This window comes from Mixophyes fleayi, chromosome 1, assembly GCF_038048845.1.
Source record: "Mixophyes fleayi isolate aMixFle1 chromosome 1, aMixFle1.hap1, whole genome shotgun sequence".
NCBI lineage: Eukaryota > Metazoa > Chordata > Amphibia > Anura > Limnodynastidae > Mixophyes > Mixophyes fleayi.
The window spans coordinates 431101825-431122800 of NC_134402.1; the positions used below are offsets into that span (position 1 = coordinate 431101825).

The following is a 20976-nucleotide window of genomic DNA, read 5'->3' on the forward strand; positions in this document are numbered from 1 at the left end:
TACGTTACTGCTCTTAAAGGAAACTCTAAGAAAAATGAAATACTAGTAAGCAGTGCAGTTTTCTTCATTAGAAAAATTTTAATTGGTTTTGATTCTTTCAGTCAAAGAGTCAGGGGTCTATTTAACAAGTGGTGAAGAGTCAAAATGCCGGCAAAAGGCTCATTCACCACTTTTTATTATCTATCACAGGGTTAACAATGGCAAAATCATACATTTCTCTGGCATTAACTCATACATGCCAACTTTTCAGATATCTCTGATTTCGGGTGAGAAGTCATGTGACATAGGGGACATTGGGACATTTTCGCATCACCATAGCCCCGCCCCCACTCTAAAAACCCGAAATCCGCGGCATTGAATAAAGGGGGAGAAGCTTAATGATGCGATTAAGCCCCCCCCCCTTCCATTCACTGAGGTGAATTTCGGCAAATGTGGGAGCTTTGCCTACTCTTCCGGGAGTCCGCGAGGACTCCCCGAAATTCGGGAGCCTCCCGGGAATTACAGGAGTGTATGCAAGTATGCATTAACTTAATTACCGGCACTTATCTATGTCCCCATATACGACTACCATCGGAGATAACCATCACTGGCCCGGGGCTTTGCTAAATAGGGAGAAGCCTTAAATCACGTTTTCTCCGGATTTTAGGCTTTTCACCCATTGATGAATAAACTCCTATATCTCTTCTTAGGTGGCATTAACTTGTCCTTCCTGTGCTCTGACTTAAAATCAGTTCCAGGCACACTGTGAGCAGGTGTAGGTGAACATCACAAGTGATTTTGTTTTATTGCGCTACATATTAACCTATAGTAAATAGTGAGAATTGCATTCAATATACAGAATAAGTGGAATTGCAGGCATACAGCAGATTGATATTGAAATTAAAAACCAGATATATTTCCAGGGGGAAACCTCTAAATATGGAGACTCGTCCTTCCTGGAAATGAATTATAATTGGCAACTATGAGAAGAGAGAAAGATGTTCACAGAGGTCATTGATGTCTAAGTAGAAGTGCATGTATATTATATTTTTTTAGGAAATGTGTAATAGCAGAACGTAGGACGTTATCTATTTCTGTGGTCCATATTACTTAGAGGTTTTTTTAATATACATACCAAACTTTCTGATAGAGCAATGATCTATATTTGATCACCGATTTCTCCACTGTTAAATGACAGAACGGAGGGAAGGCAGGTACAGAGAGATCTGTGTGAACATGTCATTAGATGTCGAGTCAGTAGCACTGCAATGGGTAACTTTCTCCTATAGAGCCTTTTTATTAAACGCACACCAATGCCATTTTTTTAAAGCTTTCCCATACAGTTTATCTAATATATAATAAGCCATAAAGAGACACATTTATATACAAATTTGTAGGAAACAGCTTTGTGTGTATACTGTGACAGTGCCTGCTACAAACAGAAGTGAAACATCCCATCGGAAGCACCAATATTGTTCCAGTTTCCTTCTCCTGTGCTGAAATAATCCAGCCTCCCCCACCTCCATCTGCCCCACACACCTTCCACACATCAGATGGATTCCTCTATCACAGTGATGGGCAACATGTGGCCCTCCGAGCCTTTACCTGCGCCCCCCACCTCCTTCCCACTTTACTGTCAGATTTGTTTGTTATAGCTTGTAACACTTGTTTACAATCCCTGCTTATGTCATTACAGATATGTGCCACTTTCTTTGATTAAATGTATTGTTTTTCCATGTTACTGAGATTAAGGGCTAGATTTACTAAACTGCGGGTTTGAAAAAGTGGAGATGTTGCCTATAGCAACCAATCAGATTCTAGATATCATTTTGTAGAAGGTACTAAATAAATGAAAGCTAGAATCGGATTGGTTACTATAGGCAACATCCCCACTTTTTCAAACCCGCAGCTTAGTAAATCTAGCCCTAAGAGTAATGTGTGGCCCTATTGAAGGTTAGAGGGCCAAACTATGCGGCCTCTGAAGCATATCAAGTTCACTGCTATACCACCTCCAATTGTCTCCCTGCTATTTCCACATGGATGTTCCAACGTTACATACAGTTCAGCATGTCCAAAACTGAGCTCCTCCCAGAATATCCACCTCTCCCCTCCCTCTCCAAAACTACAAATTCTCCAGTCTCCCAAACACGCTGCCTTGGTGTCGCCCTTCGTTTAGCCATCTCCTTTACTCCTCTCATCCAGTCTTTCTCACAAATGAATGAAGCTTGTGATTGGACCGCCCGCACATACCTCCCCCCACTTCCACGGCTTTTGTCTGGGACGTCGGCTATCGGAGGTGACCACTTTAGGACATACTTGCCGACTCTCCCGTCATGTCCTGGAGACTCCCGAAATTCGGGTCGGGAGAGCAGATAATTCTCCCAATTCCCATCAGGCTCTACAAATTAAACAGAGGGGGCGGGGCTTAGTGGTGCTGTGTACACGGCATTGTGGCCCCACCCTATATTTTTATTGCCTGAAAAAGCAATGGCGGCTTTGGGGGCGGGGCTAACTACACGATTCTTTGAGCCCCATCCCCACACAACCACCTGCCTCCCAGGAAACAAGTTGCCAATGTTGGCAACTATGCCTTAAGAAAATGTTTTTCTTAGGTGCAGTTTTAATGACAAAATATATGCCAACTATAGAGGATATGGGTCCCGTGAGGCGCAGAGAAAGTGGGTAGGTAAAGGTATGTTAAGTAATGTAGTAGGGTGGATGGTATTCATCCAAAAGTATATCGCTCACCATATAAGAGGCCTTTCTAAGATTGATTACAAGTGGTCTTATCACTCAGAGGTATAGAGGTGTATACAGTTCAGTAAAAACAGTATTTATTTGCTCATATATTCAGCAAACCAGTGTACAACATATATAGTACATACATAGCAGGTACCTTGCTATTAAACTTATCATACATATAAGTAATGTTTAGTAAACAAATATTCCAACGCTTGATAGAGAAATGCAGTTTCATAAACCACAGATATAGAAGGAATAGATGCTTTTTTCGTAGACCCCAAACATCAATACGGTAAACAATCAAGTGATACAATCAAGTAATAAACCGTCCGGTATTCAGATAAAAACCCCACAATCAGGCAAACCAGAGTAAACGTCCATAAGGATAGAGTCTTTCAAATGTCCCTGGGGAAAAGGTAATGGGCCCCGTTTATAGGTACATAGATTCCTTAGGCATTCAATTCCCATCCGATTGGAGCAGGTGTAGCCAGTCCAGGAGGGCAGGTTCGTGGTGTGTAAGATAAGGACTTACCCTTCTTAGGGGGGTTGTAGGAGTCCTTTCCAGAGTATAGCTGCACCTGCAGCATATACAGCGATGAGGCAGTGAAGAGCGGCGTGTATAAGTGGAGAAGTCGCGGCTGTATCCGTCGGTGAAGAGCGGCGAGTATAAGCGGAGAAGTACCCTTTTTGCTTTGTGTCCCCCTGGCAGCAATATCTATCCTTCCCACACTCAAAAGGGAGCACAGAAGCCCACCCTCTTCATACTATATGCCAACTATATTTCATTTGACATTTTAAAGAAATGGACACTGTTCATTCACTAGTTAATTTCTCTATAGCACTCGTATAGCCTGAGCTATCCAAATAAAATATATATATAGAACAAACTTTGCAACAGTTTATAGCACAGCCGAAAACTTATTTTTTATTTCTTTACACGTTTTTTTTGTACTGTTGGCTGCTCCTGAAATAACAAGTCTCACAGGGGAACTTCACCAGTCCCCAAACACAGGAACGTCTTCTACCATTTCTCTGGAAATGAAAAATCGGTCTCAGGGGAAACAGAATACTATGTGACCAAATCTTCTGGGACCACATTAATAATCGTTCTCCTTCTTCCTTGCTAAACTCATCACAGCCGTGAGCCGATGCACCACAACGTTTGTATGATTTAATTTGCAAACAATCACAGGCCACATACGTGGGTACGCTTACTTTCAAGAGTGCAAATAGGAAAATTTGTTTCATGGTGCTGGTGTATTACAGAAAGGTGGGTGAATAATGAATTACATCTGGAAGAACAAGGACACTACCACCTTCTCCTTATTTGTTCTCGCAAACAGAAATTGTACAAAGTCCGGTTATTTATTTTCAAATTGGGACTTATTTGTGTCTGCTGCAGGAGCAATAGAATGTACGGAACAGATGCAAACACCATTTGTCGAACGGAACACGATCGTTTTATTTCTTTTATGATAAATAAATCATACTTGCCCACACCGGGAGTCCGGGAGACTCCTGAATTCCAGGTAGGTCTACCAGACTCCCGGGAGAGCTGACAATTCTCCCACATCCTGCGGGCAGGATGGGAGCCTCAATGACGCGATTCGCAGTGAATTGCGTCATTTTGGCCGCGCCCGCTGAGACAAAATGCCACAGGGGCAAGGCCAAAATGCAGCGATTTGCGGTGACCCGCCCGCTCCTGCCCCCCCACTACGCTCCCCTCCCGGGAGACAAAAACTCAGTGTTGGCAAGTATGAAATAAATTGCACATTGAATGCAAAATATACGTCTGTGTGTATAAATATATATTTTATCTTGTTCTTAATATTTTTATTTCTATGTATCTCACTTTTTACGGTTTTGCTGTGCAGCATTTCACTATAATGGAGAAGATAACGTCCCAACCTTGTTCAATAAATGGTGGCGGCAGGTGTATGACGTCATGGCCGCCATTTTGAGAGATCAGCAGAGCGCAGCGTTCGTCCATAGATGATCTCTGCTTCTCCCTGCCTGACGCAGCCACTCTCATGTTACGTAAAGGTCTGTATAACTATAGATATCGATCTTCACGTAGCACAGAGATGGCCGCTTGTTGTGCTATATATGTCAGACTATATACTAAGTAAATAACTAGAATCTGATTGGTTGCTATAGGCAACATCTCCACTTTTCAATTCCGCAGTTTAGTAAATATACTCCCAGCACTCTATTCAAAACATTAGTGGATAAAAGCTAATGTATAACTTAATATGAGAAAGAAAGTAGTCAAAATAAAATGTAACCATTTTGTCTGGACTATCAATAAATGTATTTATATTTGGCAACCATGACTGTATACCTTACACAAAAAGATCTATCTTTATTAAGTAGGGCATCATATAAGCACTAAAACATAGTATAATTTTGATATATACTTTATTGTATTCATTTGTTAATATAAATGTCAAAAATATTAAATTAATGTTGAGATAAATCAAAACATAGTGGATTGTTACCGACTATAACATCATCTCTTACAAACCATGGAAGGGAATGGATATTTCTTGTGCTCTGAATCAAGCATCACTCAGAACAGAATGTAAGCGGATATATTGTGTGACTAGGAGACACAACGATATAGTCTACAAATACACCCAGCAAGTGTAGCAGTGAATGAGCTCACTGAGTGTGAGCAGCAATCAAGTCAATTTGCAGCCATGCAAACAGTAAATGAAACCATAAATGGGAAGATTGAAGAATAATAAATCTTCCTTAGAAATGTTAGAGGATCAGCCTGTGGAAGCTTAGGTTAATACAATACAATGAATCTCTTAAGGTCACAGACACATTCCAATACTTCAATCATCTACGGGTTAAATGTTAAGAGTTCACAGTGAAAGACCATTCAATTTCAAACCACTAATGTCCCCTTCTGTTGTTCTCCGCTCAGCAATTCCATCTATTAATACTGCAAAGGGTGACAAAGACAGTGGCCAGTGATCCAAATATAAGTCTGGATGTAATGTAACCCCCCCATGAGAGAGGACATCGAAAAGGATTTGTGTTTGTTCTGAAGTCTAGAGAATATTACCAGTATACCCGAGATTTAATAATCTCCAGCAATGCTCAAAAGTACATGAGAGCCGATAGTTCTCAAACCATAAACCTGTTGGGGACTAAATCCTCTGCCAGCTGAAAGCGACAACATTCTTTAAAAAAATAAGAGATGTTTTTGGTTTTTCTACTTACGGAACGTCCTGATGATGTCACTCGGAATACTCAGCAAGCTCTCGCCAAAAGAATTCACAGCCTTTACCGCAAACTGGTACTTGGTGTCAGGAGACAGACCTTTAAGGACCATGGAGTCCATTTGTACCCGCTCTGTTATAGCAACCCAATCCTGGTCCTGTTCAGGCCTAAAACAAATGGAAGAGAAAGTATAATGAGTGCCACAAAACAAACGTATGTTGGAAACATCTGTGGAGTGTAGTATGTTGTACATGATCTTGTAGGTCAGCTTTGTCATGTGTTAATGAGCACACTACTATTATGGGCAGCACGGTGGCTAAGTGGTTAGCACTTCTGCCTTACAGCACTGGGATCATGAGTTCAATTCCCGACCATGACCTTATCTGTGAGGAGTTTGTATGTTCTCCGCGTGCTTGCGTGGGTTTCCTCCGGATGCTCCGGTTTTCTCCCACTCTCCAAAAACATACTGGTAGGTTAATTGGCTGCTAACAATTTGACCCTAGTCTGTGTGTGTGTGTGTGTGTGTGTGTGTGTTAGACTGTAAGCCCCAATGGGGCAGGGACTGATGTGAATGAGTTCTCTGTACAGCGCTGCGGAATTAGTGGCGCTATAAAAATAAATGGTGATGGTGATGATGATACTAACGCTCTGTTAAAGAGAGGACAAAGTATATGATTTTGTCAACACTTTCAACTAGTTCTGTGTTTCAACGCCCATGTGTGTACGAAGCCTTATAAACTTCATTATTTGGAGTTATACGCTCTTAACATTAGAAGGGATCAATCATAAAATGTAAAAATAAACATAATAAAGTACAAAAATAAATACTTTGAGGTCTAGATATAGAAATCCTGCAATATGAAAGATTTTGTATCGCTATTTATCGAAGCAATAGATAATCTTCTCTCGCTGCAATTTAACAATACATTTTTGCTGGGACAGGTGAGTGACACTCATCTTCCCGGCAATAGTGGCTGGCAGCGGTAAGGCTGTGAAACTGTAAATAAATAGTAAAAAAATCTAAAAAAACAATACATATTTTCATATATTTAAATTAAGAAAAATAAATACATATATTAAATAATATATTTAGCATTTTTTTATTGCACAGAGCCACCGCTATGGCATACTTGCCAACATGGCCAAGAAGACTCCCGGGACGTCCGGGTTGCAGGTGAGTGTGTGGGGGCAGGGCTCGAAGAATTGTGTCATTAGCCCCACCCCCAAAACGGACATCACTACCCTGGACCAATAAAAACAGGGGTGAGGCCACGATGACGTGCCCATGACGTCACTTGGCCCCACCCCCTCCATTTAGTTTACACAGCCGGCAAGGATCAGGGAGAATTGCCTGCTCTCCCGGGAGTCTGGGAGGACTCCCAGAAATTCAGGAGTCTCCCGGACATTCCAGGAGAGTAGGCAACTATGCGCTATGGTCATCCTGAAATGATGATAGCGATAGGAGGATATCACCAGTACTTGTACCACCACCGTCCATAGTGAATAGGTTTCCCCATGCTTTGCATAGGGTAGCCTTTGCCAGAGACCACCGGGGCGATTGTTTTCCCTAGCCCGGGTGCTTTGGTAAATATGGAGAAGTCCTACATCCAACTAAATCTTCCATGTTCGCCGGAGAAAGGACATTTCTCCATTTATTCAGTAATAAACCCAACACACAATTTATTGCCCTTTAGAATTCTACTGATGTAGTCACTGATGTCAGATTTACTAAATGGATCATCAATCAGTGAAATAAAATCACCATACCAACTGCTATGCTGGGTTTATACCAAGGTCTTTTTTTTTCAATAAATGTAACCTGAAATTATTATTTAATTGAAATATTATTTTGAGCTAATCAGTATACTGTTAGTTGTTTTTGTTTTAATGATAGTTCATCCTTTAAGTGATGTAGACAATAGCTGTCCGATATAACCACAACACTGAAATATTCGGCGGCGTGTTATTAAGAGAAAGGAATTTGGCAATTATCTTTCTTATTCCTCTCAAGACTCTGTTCCAATAGTCAAGGTGTAGAGACTTGGACCACAGAGCAGGGTGAGAACATATGTGATTCCAATTTTACAAAGGATTTGTTTTAATATACAATAGGCAGATAGTATTTTCAGGAAGAAATAGAACATATCACTACTTTATATATTAATACACATTTATTTGTAGCCGTTTAACATTTTTTAAAATGAAATAATTTCCTTCTATTAGCAAAAGATTATGAGAGTCTGGACTGGTAGAACTTGGCTGTAGTGTGAACAATTCATGAGAAATGGTTCCCGGCCAAACAATCTCCACTATAGGGGGTAAAAGTATTAAACAGCGTGTTTTGTAATTCGCCGGTATTCGGTGAGTTTGACTGCTAATTTTAAAGCGGCAATTTGTTTAAAGGCAGGATTTGCCTAATACATTTACCCCCCAGATCTTTCTCGCCCAGAAATTCACCAGCTACTATGGGGGCGATTTATCAAAGGGCAAAAAAGCCCTATTGCTGATGAAACCAGGGGGTAAATGTATCATACTCCGGTTTCTTCAACTCGCGGGAGTTCGGCAAGATGACAGCTAAAATTTAAAGCGGCGCTGCCCTGTAAAGGGAAACTTCAGCTGTCATCTCGCCGAACTCCCGCGAGTTGAAGAAACCGGAGTATGATACATTTACCCCCTGGTGTTTATATTAAGGAGGTTCCTGCCAACGATAATCCCATTACCAATGGTGACAACCACACCGCCATTAAGCGTCACCACCTCTTGCTTTTTCATGGGAGAGCCTATTTATTGTGGCGGTCCTTGTACTTCCGTGATGTCTGTTTTCTTAACACCATAAGTAACTTGTACCAGTGTCTGGAATAAATAGGGATTTTGCCTCCCCAAAAGAGGAAATATTATTTTCCTCAAACCAACCTGTCAGTTCCAGGCATGCCCGGGCCCCCTAGATCGGGAGCCTACAGAGCAACTCTTATGGCTGTGGATCACGTACACAGCTGCGTATCAGGCAGCTGGCACTGCAATAACATATTACAATAAAATATTCATAGACCATGGGGGGAAAAAGTCATTTTTAATCTACTTTCATCGTTTTCACCAGCAGAATATCACACTCCTAGGTTTGGTAAATCTCCATCACACTAATCTGAAGATCTTAAAGTATGAAAGAGATATAATATCATCCGTTATTTTTATAGCATTAATATATTAGGCCAGGCCTGGCCAACCTGAAACTACAAGCCCCAGCATGCCTTGCCAGTAGATAGCCAGCCATTGCTGGCAAGGCATGCTGGGGCTTGTAGTTTCACCTGGAGAGGCTTGTATTAGGCAGTGCTTTACATGTTTAATCCATAGCTACCAACATTGGCAGCTTGTGTCCCGGGGGGTCCGGGGGGCAGGTGGGAGTGTGGGGCTCGAAGAATTGTGTTGTTAGCCCCGCCCCCAATGCTGTCACCACCCTTTTCGACCAATAAAACTAGGGGATGGGGCCACAATGGTGCGTCCATGACGCCAATAACCCCCACCCCCTCCATTTACTTGCCATCTCTCCCGGGAGTCCAGGAGACTGACCCAGATTTCGGGAATCTCCCGGAAAAGTATGGTTTAATCTCTCACCTCAGTCACTGCCCCATTGGAGCTTACAGTATAAATGATCTACCACACAAGGCTGTTGGATGAAATTGGATCACCCAGAGGAATCCCATGAAAATATGAGAACATACAAACTCCTCACAGGTATTATTATCCTGGTTGGAAGCTAACCCATGACACGGAGATGTGAGGCTGCAATGCTAAGCACTGTGCCACTATTCTTTACATCAATTACAACATTAAATAGTGTCATCATTATATTAGAGATGAGTGAAATTTCCACAGTTCGGTTGGCTGAAGTATTCCCTGTAGTGGGACATTTATTATATGCTTACAAAATATAACACCAATTAACATCAGTCCCTGCCCCGTTGGAGCTTACAATCTAAATTAACCTACTAGTATGTTTTTGGAGTGTGGAAAGAAATCTGCTTTTTTTTAACAGTAGTTATTTTTTCTAATTAAACCATTTAGTGAGAAAAAAAAGAGATTAGCACCCAAAGACTTTTGCAAGTAGGAACTTATTTCTTGTGAAACACTTGCGTAGAACATCCATTTACAGTCACTAGGTTCTGACGTGCCCAGGAGAGATGTTCCAGAGAGAGAGAGATTTATACTTCTCAGTGTCAAAAGATCAGTACACAAGAATCATCTGAAAGGAGCAGCATGAAAGTAATGGCTCAGACATCTGCAGAAATATGTTTCATGTCCTCCGGTTCAATGTTACAGACGCAGAACTTTTTTCTCTTTTTTTTTTATTTTTAGTTTTTTTGTTTTGTTTTTTATAATCCCATAAGTGGTTTGTTTGTTTTTTTAAACATGCAAAAATACACTGATTCCATATCGGCGCTTTCAGTGTGCACCAAAAGAAGCAGGGGGATTGAAGGGGTCACTTCCAATATTTTGGGTTTGGCTAGAGCAACTAGCGTGCATTACTCAGCTATATACATACTTACCTACTTCTTAGAGATCTCACAGAAGAGGTAAAAAGAGCAAGTGCAGGGTGTGTGATAATTTAATTTGTGAGTCATCACAGCCCTGTCCAAGCTGCGCAATGCTGCGAAACGCGTTATCAGGACCCATCCGGCGGAGGCTTGAGGACGTGAATCGTGTGATGAAGGCGCAGCCCCTCTTTACAGTAATCTACTCTCCAGAGAGTCCGGGAGGATTTCCCAGAATTCTTGAGTCTCCTGTTTATTCCATAAGAGTAGACAAGGGTACATGATATCAGTATTTAACTCTGGCCTCCTACTGTCCAGTAGCCTTCTGGAAACCCTATTATCAATATGTGCCATGGACCCCCCTGCCCATTTTTACTCCCTTGTCCTCCTCATCCCTAGCCAGAAGAAGCCAGACTCATAGGGGGCATGTGGCTTGATTTGGACACCAATTTATATACAAATTTAGTGTCTATGTGAGGAAAGATAAGGAGTTATTTACATGGTTTAAAGAGCAATGACTTCCTGTAACTTATAGTGACCAATCAGATATCAGCTTTTAGCTGTCTATTATAGTCAGACTGATGAAAACTAAGTTCTGATTGGTTGCTATAGGTTACAGCCCATGTGTTTTCAGTTAGAGGTACTGTACAGTGATTAATTGACAAAACTGCTAATTGGTAACTACCAAGTAATACTTCTTTCCTGCCTGAGTATCGCTACGGTACAGCAATATGTAACAAGTAAAGGTTTTTACATAGCATATATGAAAAAATTTAAAAAGCACACTATTGGCAAAGTCAGTAAATATTTATGATGTGGTTTGTAGTGGTTCGAGGTCCATTGAGAGTGTCAGGGACGGAGCTACCACTAAGCGAACATGTTAATCTTCAATTGCACCTAGAAAATGCTGATTGAGTGACATCATGGCACTGAAAGAGTGTATTTAATGTCCCTGTGGTGCCCCCCACTGAGCTCCGACCACTGACATAGAAGGGCAGTGCCGCTGTTCTGTTTGGTGAAGCTGTTGGCTGCTGCCGCCTACGTGTCTGTGATATGCTGGAGGTTTCAGCGCTATGATGTCATAGCGCAGCACCACACGCCTAGACGGCCCTGGAGACAGCATCGCATGTAACCTGGAAATGATTTTAAAACGTTGGCAACTGTGAATGAGACTGGTAATAGCTACGCTGTGTGGCGAGTGACCGTCACAAACAACTAGCTTTTAACCACCGCTCAGGAAACAGATGTTGAGCCATAATAAAAAAAACAAAACATTTTTGTGTAAGGTTATGGGCGCAGCATGTAAAACTGTAAATCATAATATTCCACTAATAAATTGTTGCCATGGGACAGAATGATGCTTTACTTGAGTTAGAATTGACATTCCATTGTGCGAGTATAGGATGTTATCATAGGAAGCTGGAGACAAGAATCCTCTTAATTCCTGTCGTGTTAGGCCTCGTACACATGAGCATTAATATTAAGTATTTAATGAGGAAGTCTATTAAATACATCCTGATGCTGATAGCACATAAAATAAAATAAGTGGTGGAAGTTGGCCGATATATGGTGGTCTGCCATACCGCCACTTCTCTTACTGGCTTCATTGTAAAACTATCAAATCCCATTCACTTACATTTCCCATACCACCACTTCTAAATTTTCACCTCAGCCACTGAATATAAGTGTATAGACCTGTACAGGACGCTCACTTTTGACATTGCTCAACGCTAGGTGAAATACAGTGTAGTTCTAGGAGCGCTCAGAAGAATTAACATTTGCAAACTACAGTGGCGTTCTATAGGAAGATTCATTACGCACATAATGCATAATACTGCAGGGATGCACGAATAAATATGCTTCCAGCACTTAGTACAGTACAAGGACTTTATCTACTAACATTGATTTTCAGGGTCTGTGCGTGTGACAGTCACACAGATTTAGTAATACTACTTAAACCATACTTGCCAACTTTTCCTCGTTGGCTTCAGGGAGATCCCGGGGAGGGTGGGCATGTGGGGGAGGGGCTTGACAAATGTCATCATTTTGGCCCTGCCCCCAAATAGATTGTAACAATTTTGGCCAATTATAGCAGGGGGCGTGGCTAAGATGACACGATATTTGCGTCATTAAGCCCCCCCGCCACTTATCTATGCGGGGGTGAGAACCACGAGGTTGCCCTGCTCTCCCGGGAGGTCTCCCAGAAATGCGGGAGTCTCCCAGACATTCCTGGAGAGTAGGAAAATATGCGTTAAAGAAAAGCAGCTAATGAATCTCTAGAGACTGAAGTGTCTTTTATATTTCTGTCTCCATTACTGAAGTCATGTTGTCTTACCTCTCAGTTTTTGATTAAATCTTGGTCTCCATGAAAACGGCCACCTCCATAGGCATCAATACATAGACATAAGACACAATTTCTGAACTGTGTCATCCTGCCACAGATGGCGAAGCCAACCACGTCTTGTACTGGCTCAGTATCAGGGAGAATGCCAGACTCTTCAGGGAGTGAGGGAGATCACCCCTATTTCAGGGAGTCTCCCTGACATTCAGGGAGAGTTGGCAAGTATGCCTTAAACTAGGAGCCAGGGTACTGAAGTATTGGTTTAAAGGTACTGTTTTTTTAAATGCAACTTACCGTCTCTGATATCTGTTCATATGATTTGGCAATAGAGACACACAATATAGGCTGTTGGCTTTATATTTGATGAAGAGTATCTTTGGCATTGAAGCACGACCTTTAAAGGTGGTGACGCACCAGAATTTTCTTGCCTGGCATATATCAGTCACAGGAACCCAGAGATTATCCGCTTTTTTGGTCTGAACACGACGAGCAGTATAAACACCAGCTTCCTGTCACAATAGCACAGATATGCTCTATGAACGCTGACTGCTGTCTGTATTCTAGAATTTTGTGGCCTTTAAAGTGTTTACATTTATAATCTGTTTTTTTTATACTTGCCTTTGGTCATCATAAATCTACTTGTAGGTGAGAAATCCGTTTACTGGGAAAATATACCTTGTAGGTAGTTTTTTCCTTTCTAGCATGTACTCTGTGTATTATTTGAGCCTTACTGTACTGTGGAGTTTGTATCCGTTTATAGTACACTATGCATGAAGCTAAACCTTCTTTGTGCTCGCAGACACACATGTGAACTAAACAAGTATATCTAATTGCACAGACTTTATAATGCACCCAACATCTACACAGTTTCGACAGACATTTTTATGCCTATCAAATTGGAGGAAGCCATTTTGTGTGATGAACCAATGAGAATGCAATACCCATTCACTAGGAAGTAGTGATATGACCATACATGCCTACTTTCAGTAGGCGACGTCCGGGAGAGGGTCGTGACTAATGGCCGGGACGCCTCGGATCACGTCATTTTAACAAGAGAATTCCGGGATGCGGGAGAAATGCCAGCTTTTGCGGGAGCCCGGAAAACGGACCCGAATTTCAGGAGTCTCCCGGACTTTCCGGGAGAGTTGGCATATTTACGGGAAGTATGGATATGACAGATGTATTGGTCATAAAATTCCTATTACACCGATAGGCGGCATTCTCATGACTATTGGTGCGGCACACAAAATGGCAGCCTCCACTTTGGCTCAATAGCAGATACACTTTAAAGTTCCGCAGTTCTGTCCTTTAAAATGTTGGGAGGTACTGTAATATCTTTCTTCCATTCACAGAATTCACTTTATGACAGAAATATAGGCAACTGACCTTGTATACTCCACAGTGTAATACTGGACCTGGGAGCCACCTTCTCTGGCACTTTGCTTCCAGGAAATGGCTACCTCCACATCGGAGACAACCACAACCTGTGGCTGCATTGGAGGATCGGGGACCAAGCACTTATCTGAAGTAAAGAAAATAAGGGAGAATAACTGCGTTTGTTCCCATCTAGAATCCTTTCAGAAAACCTGAAGCAATGTGGGGGAAAAAAATTAGAACTATATGAAAACGAGAGTGATAAACTATACTAACCCAGTCACATTTAATCCCTGGAGACAGATTATGGATTCGATTTCTAAGTGATTACTACATTGATTCATTACATTCATCAACATCCGTCGCAGCTCATTTGTGAAGTATTACCACCACAACACGCAGAGAAATCAATAGCGAAAATAGCTCTAACAGGAATTTGTACATAACTGCGGCCCTGATTATCCGTGTTTCGCTAATACCAAACATAGTGCTCTGTAAAACACTCTGTGATTATCATACATCACTCGGATCCACAGCTGCTGCCTAGCAGGTTATATCAGACAATAAGCTGAGAAAGTGTCTGCAAGCCTAGGAGTCTCCAGTACCTGATAAAGGAGATTCTCACGAATAATAGAAGGTATGTTTAAAAATAATAGCAAATAATGTAATTTACTGCGCACAATGTAGAAACCTGCTAAATCATGTCTAGAACAGCTTCTCTGTATCCCAATTGTCCTCTCCGTCATTACATAAATGTTTTCATAACAAGAACTTTATGCTGCTTGTTCTAACCTGTTCTGTCTTAGGTGTAGAAAGGGAGGAGAGGGGGATGAATGGAGAATTACATCTCCAGTCAATGGTCCCTATTCATTATTATGTGTCAATAACAAAGATATACAATTGGCAATTATCGCACCGATAGAAAATCAGTTATTGCCGTAGTTTACCAAGAACACGAGATTGATACGGGCCGGTGACACCGGCTGCCATCGGTAAGAGCAGTCTTATTCTGCGTCGGCGCTGTGATACTTGAAGCCCTGACTTAGGCTTCCAGCCCCATGTGTTAAAAGTAAATAAGTTAAAAGTAAAAGAAAAAAAAAAAGTAATCAACTGGCATTCAGATTAGAAAAAATGCTTTATGTAAATAAAGGATTTTTTTCTATGGCTATTCACTGCTATCGCCATCCTAAGATGGCCCTAATAAAAGGAGGATTGCAGCGGTATGTGTACTGCCGTGATACCTGTAAATAGGCTCCCCAGCTTTCACTGGAGCATCAGATAGCACAGCGGTAAGGAAGCTTTCACTGGAGCAGCAGATAGCACGGCAGTAAGGAAGCTTTCACTGGAGGAGCGGATAGCACGGCGGTAAGGAAGCTTTCACTGGAGGAGCGGATAGCACGGCGGTAAGGAAGCTTTCACTGGAGGAGCGGATAGCAAGGCAATAAGGAAGCTTTCACTGGAGGAGCAGATAGCAAGGCGATAAGGAAGCTTTCACTGGAGGAGCAGATAGCACGGCAGTAACGAAGCTTCCACTGGAGGAGCGGATAGCACGGCGATAAGGAAGCTTTCACTGGAGCAGCAGATAGCACGGCAGTAACGAAGCTTCCACTGGAGGAGCGGATAGCACGGCAGTGAGGAAGCTTTCACTGGAGCAGCAGATAACACAGCAGTAAGGAAGCTTTCGCTGGAGCAGCAGATAGCACGGCGGTAAGGAAGCTTTCACTGGAGCATCAGATAGCACGGCGATAAGGAAGCTTTCACTGGAGCAGCGGATAGCACGGCAGTAAGGAAGCTTCCACTGGAGCAGCGGATAGCACGGAGATAAGGAAGCTTTCACTGGAGCAGCAGATAGCACGGCGATAAGGAAGCTTTCACTGGAGGAAAGGATAGCACGGCAGTGAGGAAGCTTTCACTGGAGCAGCAGATAACACAGCAGTAAGGAAGCTTTCGCTGGAGCAGCAGATAGCACGGCGGTAAGGAAGCTTTCACTGGAGCATCAGATAGCACAGCGGTAAGGAAGCTTTCACTGGAGCAGCGGATAGCACGGCAGTAAGGAAGCTTCCACTGGAGGAGCGGATAGCACGGCGGTAAGGCAGCTTTCGCTGGGGCAGCGGATAACACAGCGGTAAGGAAGCTTTCGCTGGAGCAGCAGATAGCACGGCAGTAAGGAAGCTTCCACTGGAGGAGCGGATAGCACGGCGGTAAGGCAGCTTTCGCTGGAGGAGCAGATAACACAGCAGTAAGGAAGCTTTCGCTGGAGCAGCAGATAGCACGGCAGTAAGGAAGCTTTCACGAGAGGAGCGGATAGCACGGCGATAAGGAAGCTTTCACTGGAGCAGCAGATAGCACGGCGGTAAGGAAGCTTTCACTGTAGGAAAGGATAGCACGGCAGTAAGGCAGCTTTCGCTGGGGCAGCGGATAGCACAGCGGTAAGGAAGCTTCCACTGGAGCAGCGGATAGCATGGCGGTAGCCCTTGATTGATAGGGCTTTTATCAACATAAGAATAGAACCCAATGTGCCTGATTTATTACCCTGATGCTTCAATAATCATTTTACTACATTATAGAGGTTGCCTCCCAATATAGCAAACAGGGGTTCCCTCAGATGGAGTTTATTCACCGTGCTGGAAGACTCTGTCTGTCCATAACTCTTCAATAGATCTATATAGAAAATATGGATAGATTGTAACTCTCTCCCTGCAGATAAAAAGATGGAGCTGCACCGTGCGTCAAATTATGGGGGGTGTATAAGGGGTTTGTCTATACTTTTATGAAAAGCTGCATCATTCAACCTATGTCACTGGATGTCAAACTCACAATGCATTATTCTTGACCCCTGCACAACCTTATCTGTGCAATAACACCATTGATGTATGTGGGAAGATTGCTCAGAGATCCAGACACTCAGGGACCAGGATGAAGAGCTGTATCGGACAGAGAGTATGGGCGGGTTTATAAAGTTTCTTACCTTGAGATAAGGTTGAGACATCTCTTGGCATACTGGCTCTTCCCTTCCCTGCCCAGCTGTAGGCTCCAACACTAACCCGGTGCAGAGTTCCTGGCTGCAGATTGCTGAGGACAACTTTCTGATTGGAGAAATAACAATATTAATATTCCTATAGAGAGCAAGTGCCTACAGATAATCATAGATAGTAATAGCTGGCTCTACAACCTCATAAATACCAGATCAGATAATATAATAATGATGGAGGAGGTTAATTGTGTAAAGAAGGGGTGCAGCTGCAGCATAACTAAAAGCCTATAGAAATATACATATCTACAGAAAATCATCCCTATTGCAGGAACCAATATGGGGTATAATGAGACCAGTGAATCGGCTTAAAATCAGAAGCCTATTTTAAAAATACTGACAAAAATAGGCAACGATATATAATATCAAGAAAGCTTATATGATAATGACAATTCTCAGCTACACCAAGTCAGTGGCATGCGAATGGGATGGACTTTCACAGAAATATGGCAGTGTTGCAGTAAGTAAAACACTATACACAGATATAATACAAGATAGGCGTTGAGCCTAATACTCCACCACCACCCAGATGAACAAACGTATGTTACAATAGGCTGTGTATGATCATGTTAAGGAATAAAGTGCAACTGGTAAACCTTACCAGGTATTCTATAGTTTTATTGTTATTAGACACATGATGGGACCACACACGATGTGATACCGATCCAACTGTGCTATACTAGCCTCAATACTGCAGAGTGTGTGGGTGTCTTATCTTACCTTTCTTTATAACCACTTACTACTGCCAGTGGCATTATATGTAAATGAGAGGTAGAAGGTGAATACAAGACCATTGTAATCATTTCAATCTTTCACTGTCGGGCAAGAAAAGTGTAAATCCTGGTTCTGTGCTGAACTGAGACTTCCGTGGAGCAGCCAGTCCTCTGAGATTGTTACCACGAGTTGGAAACTATTTTTTTTCCCCAAGTAAATCTATTGTTATGACAGCGTTATGTCCGGCCCAGTTCCACATACTGCACAACATGATACAGAATCATCATTCCTCCAGGTGATAAGATTAGTGAAGGGTAAACGTATGTGTTGTTCTGACCAGCTAAAGGGTTACAATAAAGAGGTCTGATTTTGAGAAAGTTAATTAAAAGAAAATAATTGTATAATAATTATTATTATTACAATTATTATTAATAAGATAATAAACGTATTAGTAATAAAAAGATTGCTTATGTTTTAACCACATGAGTAGAAAATGTCTTCTTTAATAATGTTCTGATGCCCTAGTGTGATTTTATGTGCCAATATCTGGTGCACTTAAATGAAGTGTAAAAAGCAAAAAAATGGGCCGATTAGAAAGACAAGTTTGGGGTTTTGGGGGGGAGGGTTGTGCTGTGTAATTAATTATCCATTAAACGGACATGCATATTTAGAATTACAGGTGTCTGAATCCTCAGAAAGGGTGCAAAGAAAGGACAAAAACATATACAACATATATATATATATATTATATATATATATATATATATATATATATATATATATATATATATATATATATATATATATATATGCAGTACCAGTTAAGACCACAAGGTGATGATATAGAGCCCTTCCACTTACACAGTGAATGTAGGGCCTGATTCATTAAGCCACTAATTTGCCGATTTTAAGCGTATCATGCGCTAATTTACTCTACAGAGGCAGACAAATGCCTGCAAAATCAGCCCTATCCGCTGCATCTTCGTTTGGAAAAGACACTTGCTACAGTCTACGATTTCGAGGAGTGAACGGGGCAGAGAAGAGGGCGTTTTTGCTTCAGTCACCGTACAGTAAGGGTGTGCCATGCTCAACCGTATGCAGCCACGTCCGAATCCAGCTCTGGGCATCTCAAATTTTCTTGTTTTCCTGCTGCATCCCTTGCTACAGCTAAAGAGCCAGTCATTAGTAGTGATGACAGCCTCGTATGCATGCTAGAACATGTGTTTGCAATCACAAGCAACTGTAAAAATGTATTTTATGCTCAGTAGACATTAATAACATTCTAATAAGTTTTACATGGAAAAAAATTATAAAAAAAAAAAACATTAATAACTATATTATTTACAGGTGACATTAATTCAATATTTATTTTTTTTCTGTGCATCCTTATGCAAATTTATAATCCACACAGGTATTGGACGCATCCTTTAGCGTCCGGTCTAGTAGAGCACAGCAGGCCTGCCCCCCGATTTCAACAGCGCTCGTTTCTTTGAGATCCTTGCTAAATTCGGATGGACGCAAAGCCGAAACACGTGCGCATAAAACTAAACGCAGGTTGCGCTGAGAATGCGTGCCTTGATGTATCAGGTCTGTAAGCTGTACTAAGGAAGGATGCTTATATAACGAATGTGTGCAGAAGAGAAGTGTGGCCATTAGACAAAACAAAATTAAAATCATGGGGATGAGTGACTGTATGAATCACCTATTATCTGTGGCTTCATATGGAGTATCAGCCAATAGGGGCTGGAAGGGGAGGGTTCTTTACACATTTATAAGGCAGCCCCTGTAGGATTTGAGTCTTCCTGTTTCTGGACTCCTCCCTCCCTCCCTGCAAGTTAGAGTTGGTATGGTTTTTAGGTTTGATAGTTGTTGTTTAGTTTTAGTGGGAGCGCAGTGCAGTCGGTAAGTGTGCATATGGTGCTCGGTTGAACTGGTCATAGGTCACTACCCCAGGGGCGCACGCAGGGGAGGTTTCTGGTTCTCCAGAAACCACTCCCCTCCATGATTGATCGTGCGCCAATGCATGTCTTTAAACATGCAAACCATTTTCCCTATACAGCACCGCCGTGGACGCTTGTTTGACAGCGCCGCGGTTGCTGTACAATTCACCATCGCTGAAATGGAGCTGCTGCGCATGCGCTGCACCAGCAGCTCCTCCGTCGCATATCTACCAGCAATACCTCACTGGCTGTGTTCCCCGGTGAACGAGGTGAGGGTTATATACGGATATTTGAAATAATCAGAAAATAGCTCTCTAGTTTCATATACTGGCCACACGCAAACTTATATAGTGTTTTAATTCATAGACCAAAGACTCCATTTCTGGTGAGCCTGCAGGATATGCAGAGCTGTGATATATATATATATATATATATATATAATATATATATAATATATATATATATAGGATTAATAAAGTAGAGGATCTACTTTATTAATCCTATAATACAATATATATATATATATATATATATATATATATATATATATATATATATCTACTATATAAAAGCCTAGTGGCGTGTGTCTGTGTGTGGAAAAAAAAACAAGCTGCAGCGCCGCCTGCTGGGCGAAGTTATACACTGACCTACTAAATTCTTAGTGTGTGGGGGAAAAAAAACTCAGAAAGGGCTGAAATTTGGTATACTAAGATGTTTTTAATTTGTATAAAGATTTTAAAAAAATATATATATATTTCTTGAAGGAGAAGTGACAGTTGGGAGTGGTTGGTGGTTGCTGGGGGTGACAGTTGGGAGTGGTTGGTGGTTGCCGGGGTGACAGTGGGGAGTGGTTGGTGGTTGCCGGGGGTGACAGTGGGGAGTGGTTGGTGGTTGCCAGGGGTGACAGAGCGAGAGGAGTGTGATACTCAGGACCGCTGAGAGAGATCCCTGTGTCTGGATAGACATCTGGATAGATGTGCCGATAAAGATGAAGGAGGAGGTGATGGAGAAAAATGATGAGGTGGTGACATGTGGACAAAACCACATTAAAAAAGGACGCTTACGTTGGGAAGTAACGCTCTTCCCCCGAGGAGG

General features: G+C 42.0%; 1 protein-coding gene across 2 annotated transcripts in view; it reads right to left on the bottom strand.

Annotated features, from left to right (window-relative positions):
• The window catches only part of EGFLAM (EGF like, fibronectin type III and laminin G domains), a 122018-nt gene that overhangs the window by 60488 nt on the left and 40554 nt on the right, over nt 1-20976 (bottom strand). For both annotated transcript variants that reach the window (XM_075184226.1, XM_075184225.1), the window contains exons 5-7: nt 17165-17282; nt 14209-14344; nt 5953-6119 (exon numbers count right to left, since the gene is read on the bottom strand). In XM_075184226.1, coding sequence (XP_075040327.1) covers nt 5953-6119; nt 14209-14344; nt 17165-17282 — 421 coding nt within the window. The remainder of the gene's footprint in view (nt 1-5952; nt 6120-14208; nt 14345-17164; nt 17283-20976) is intronic.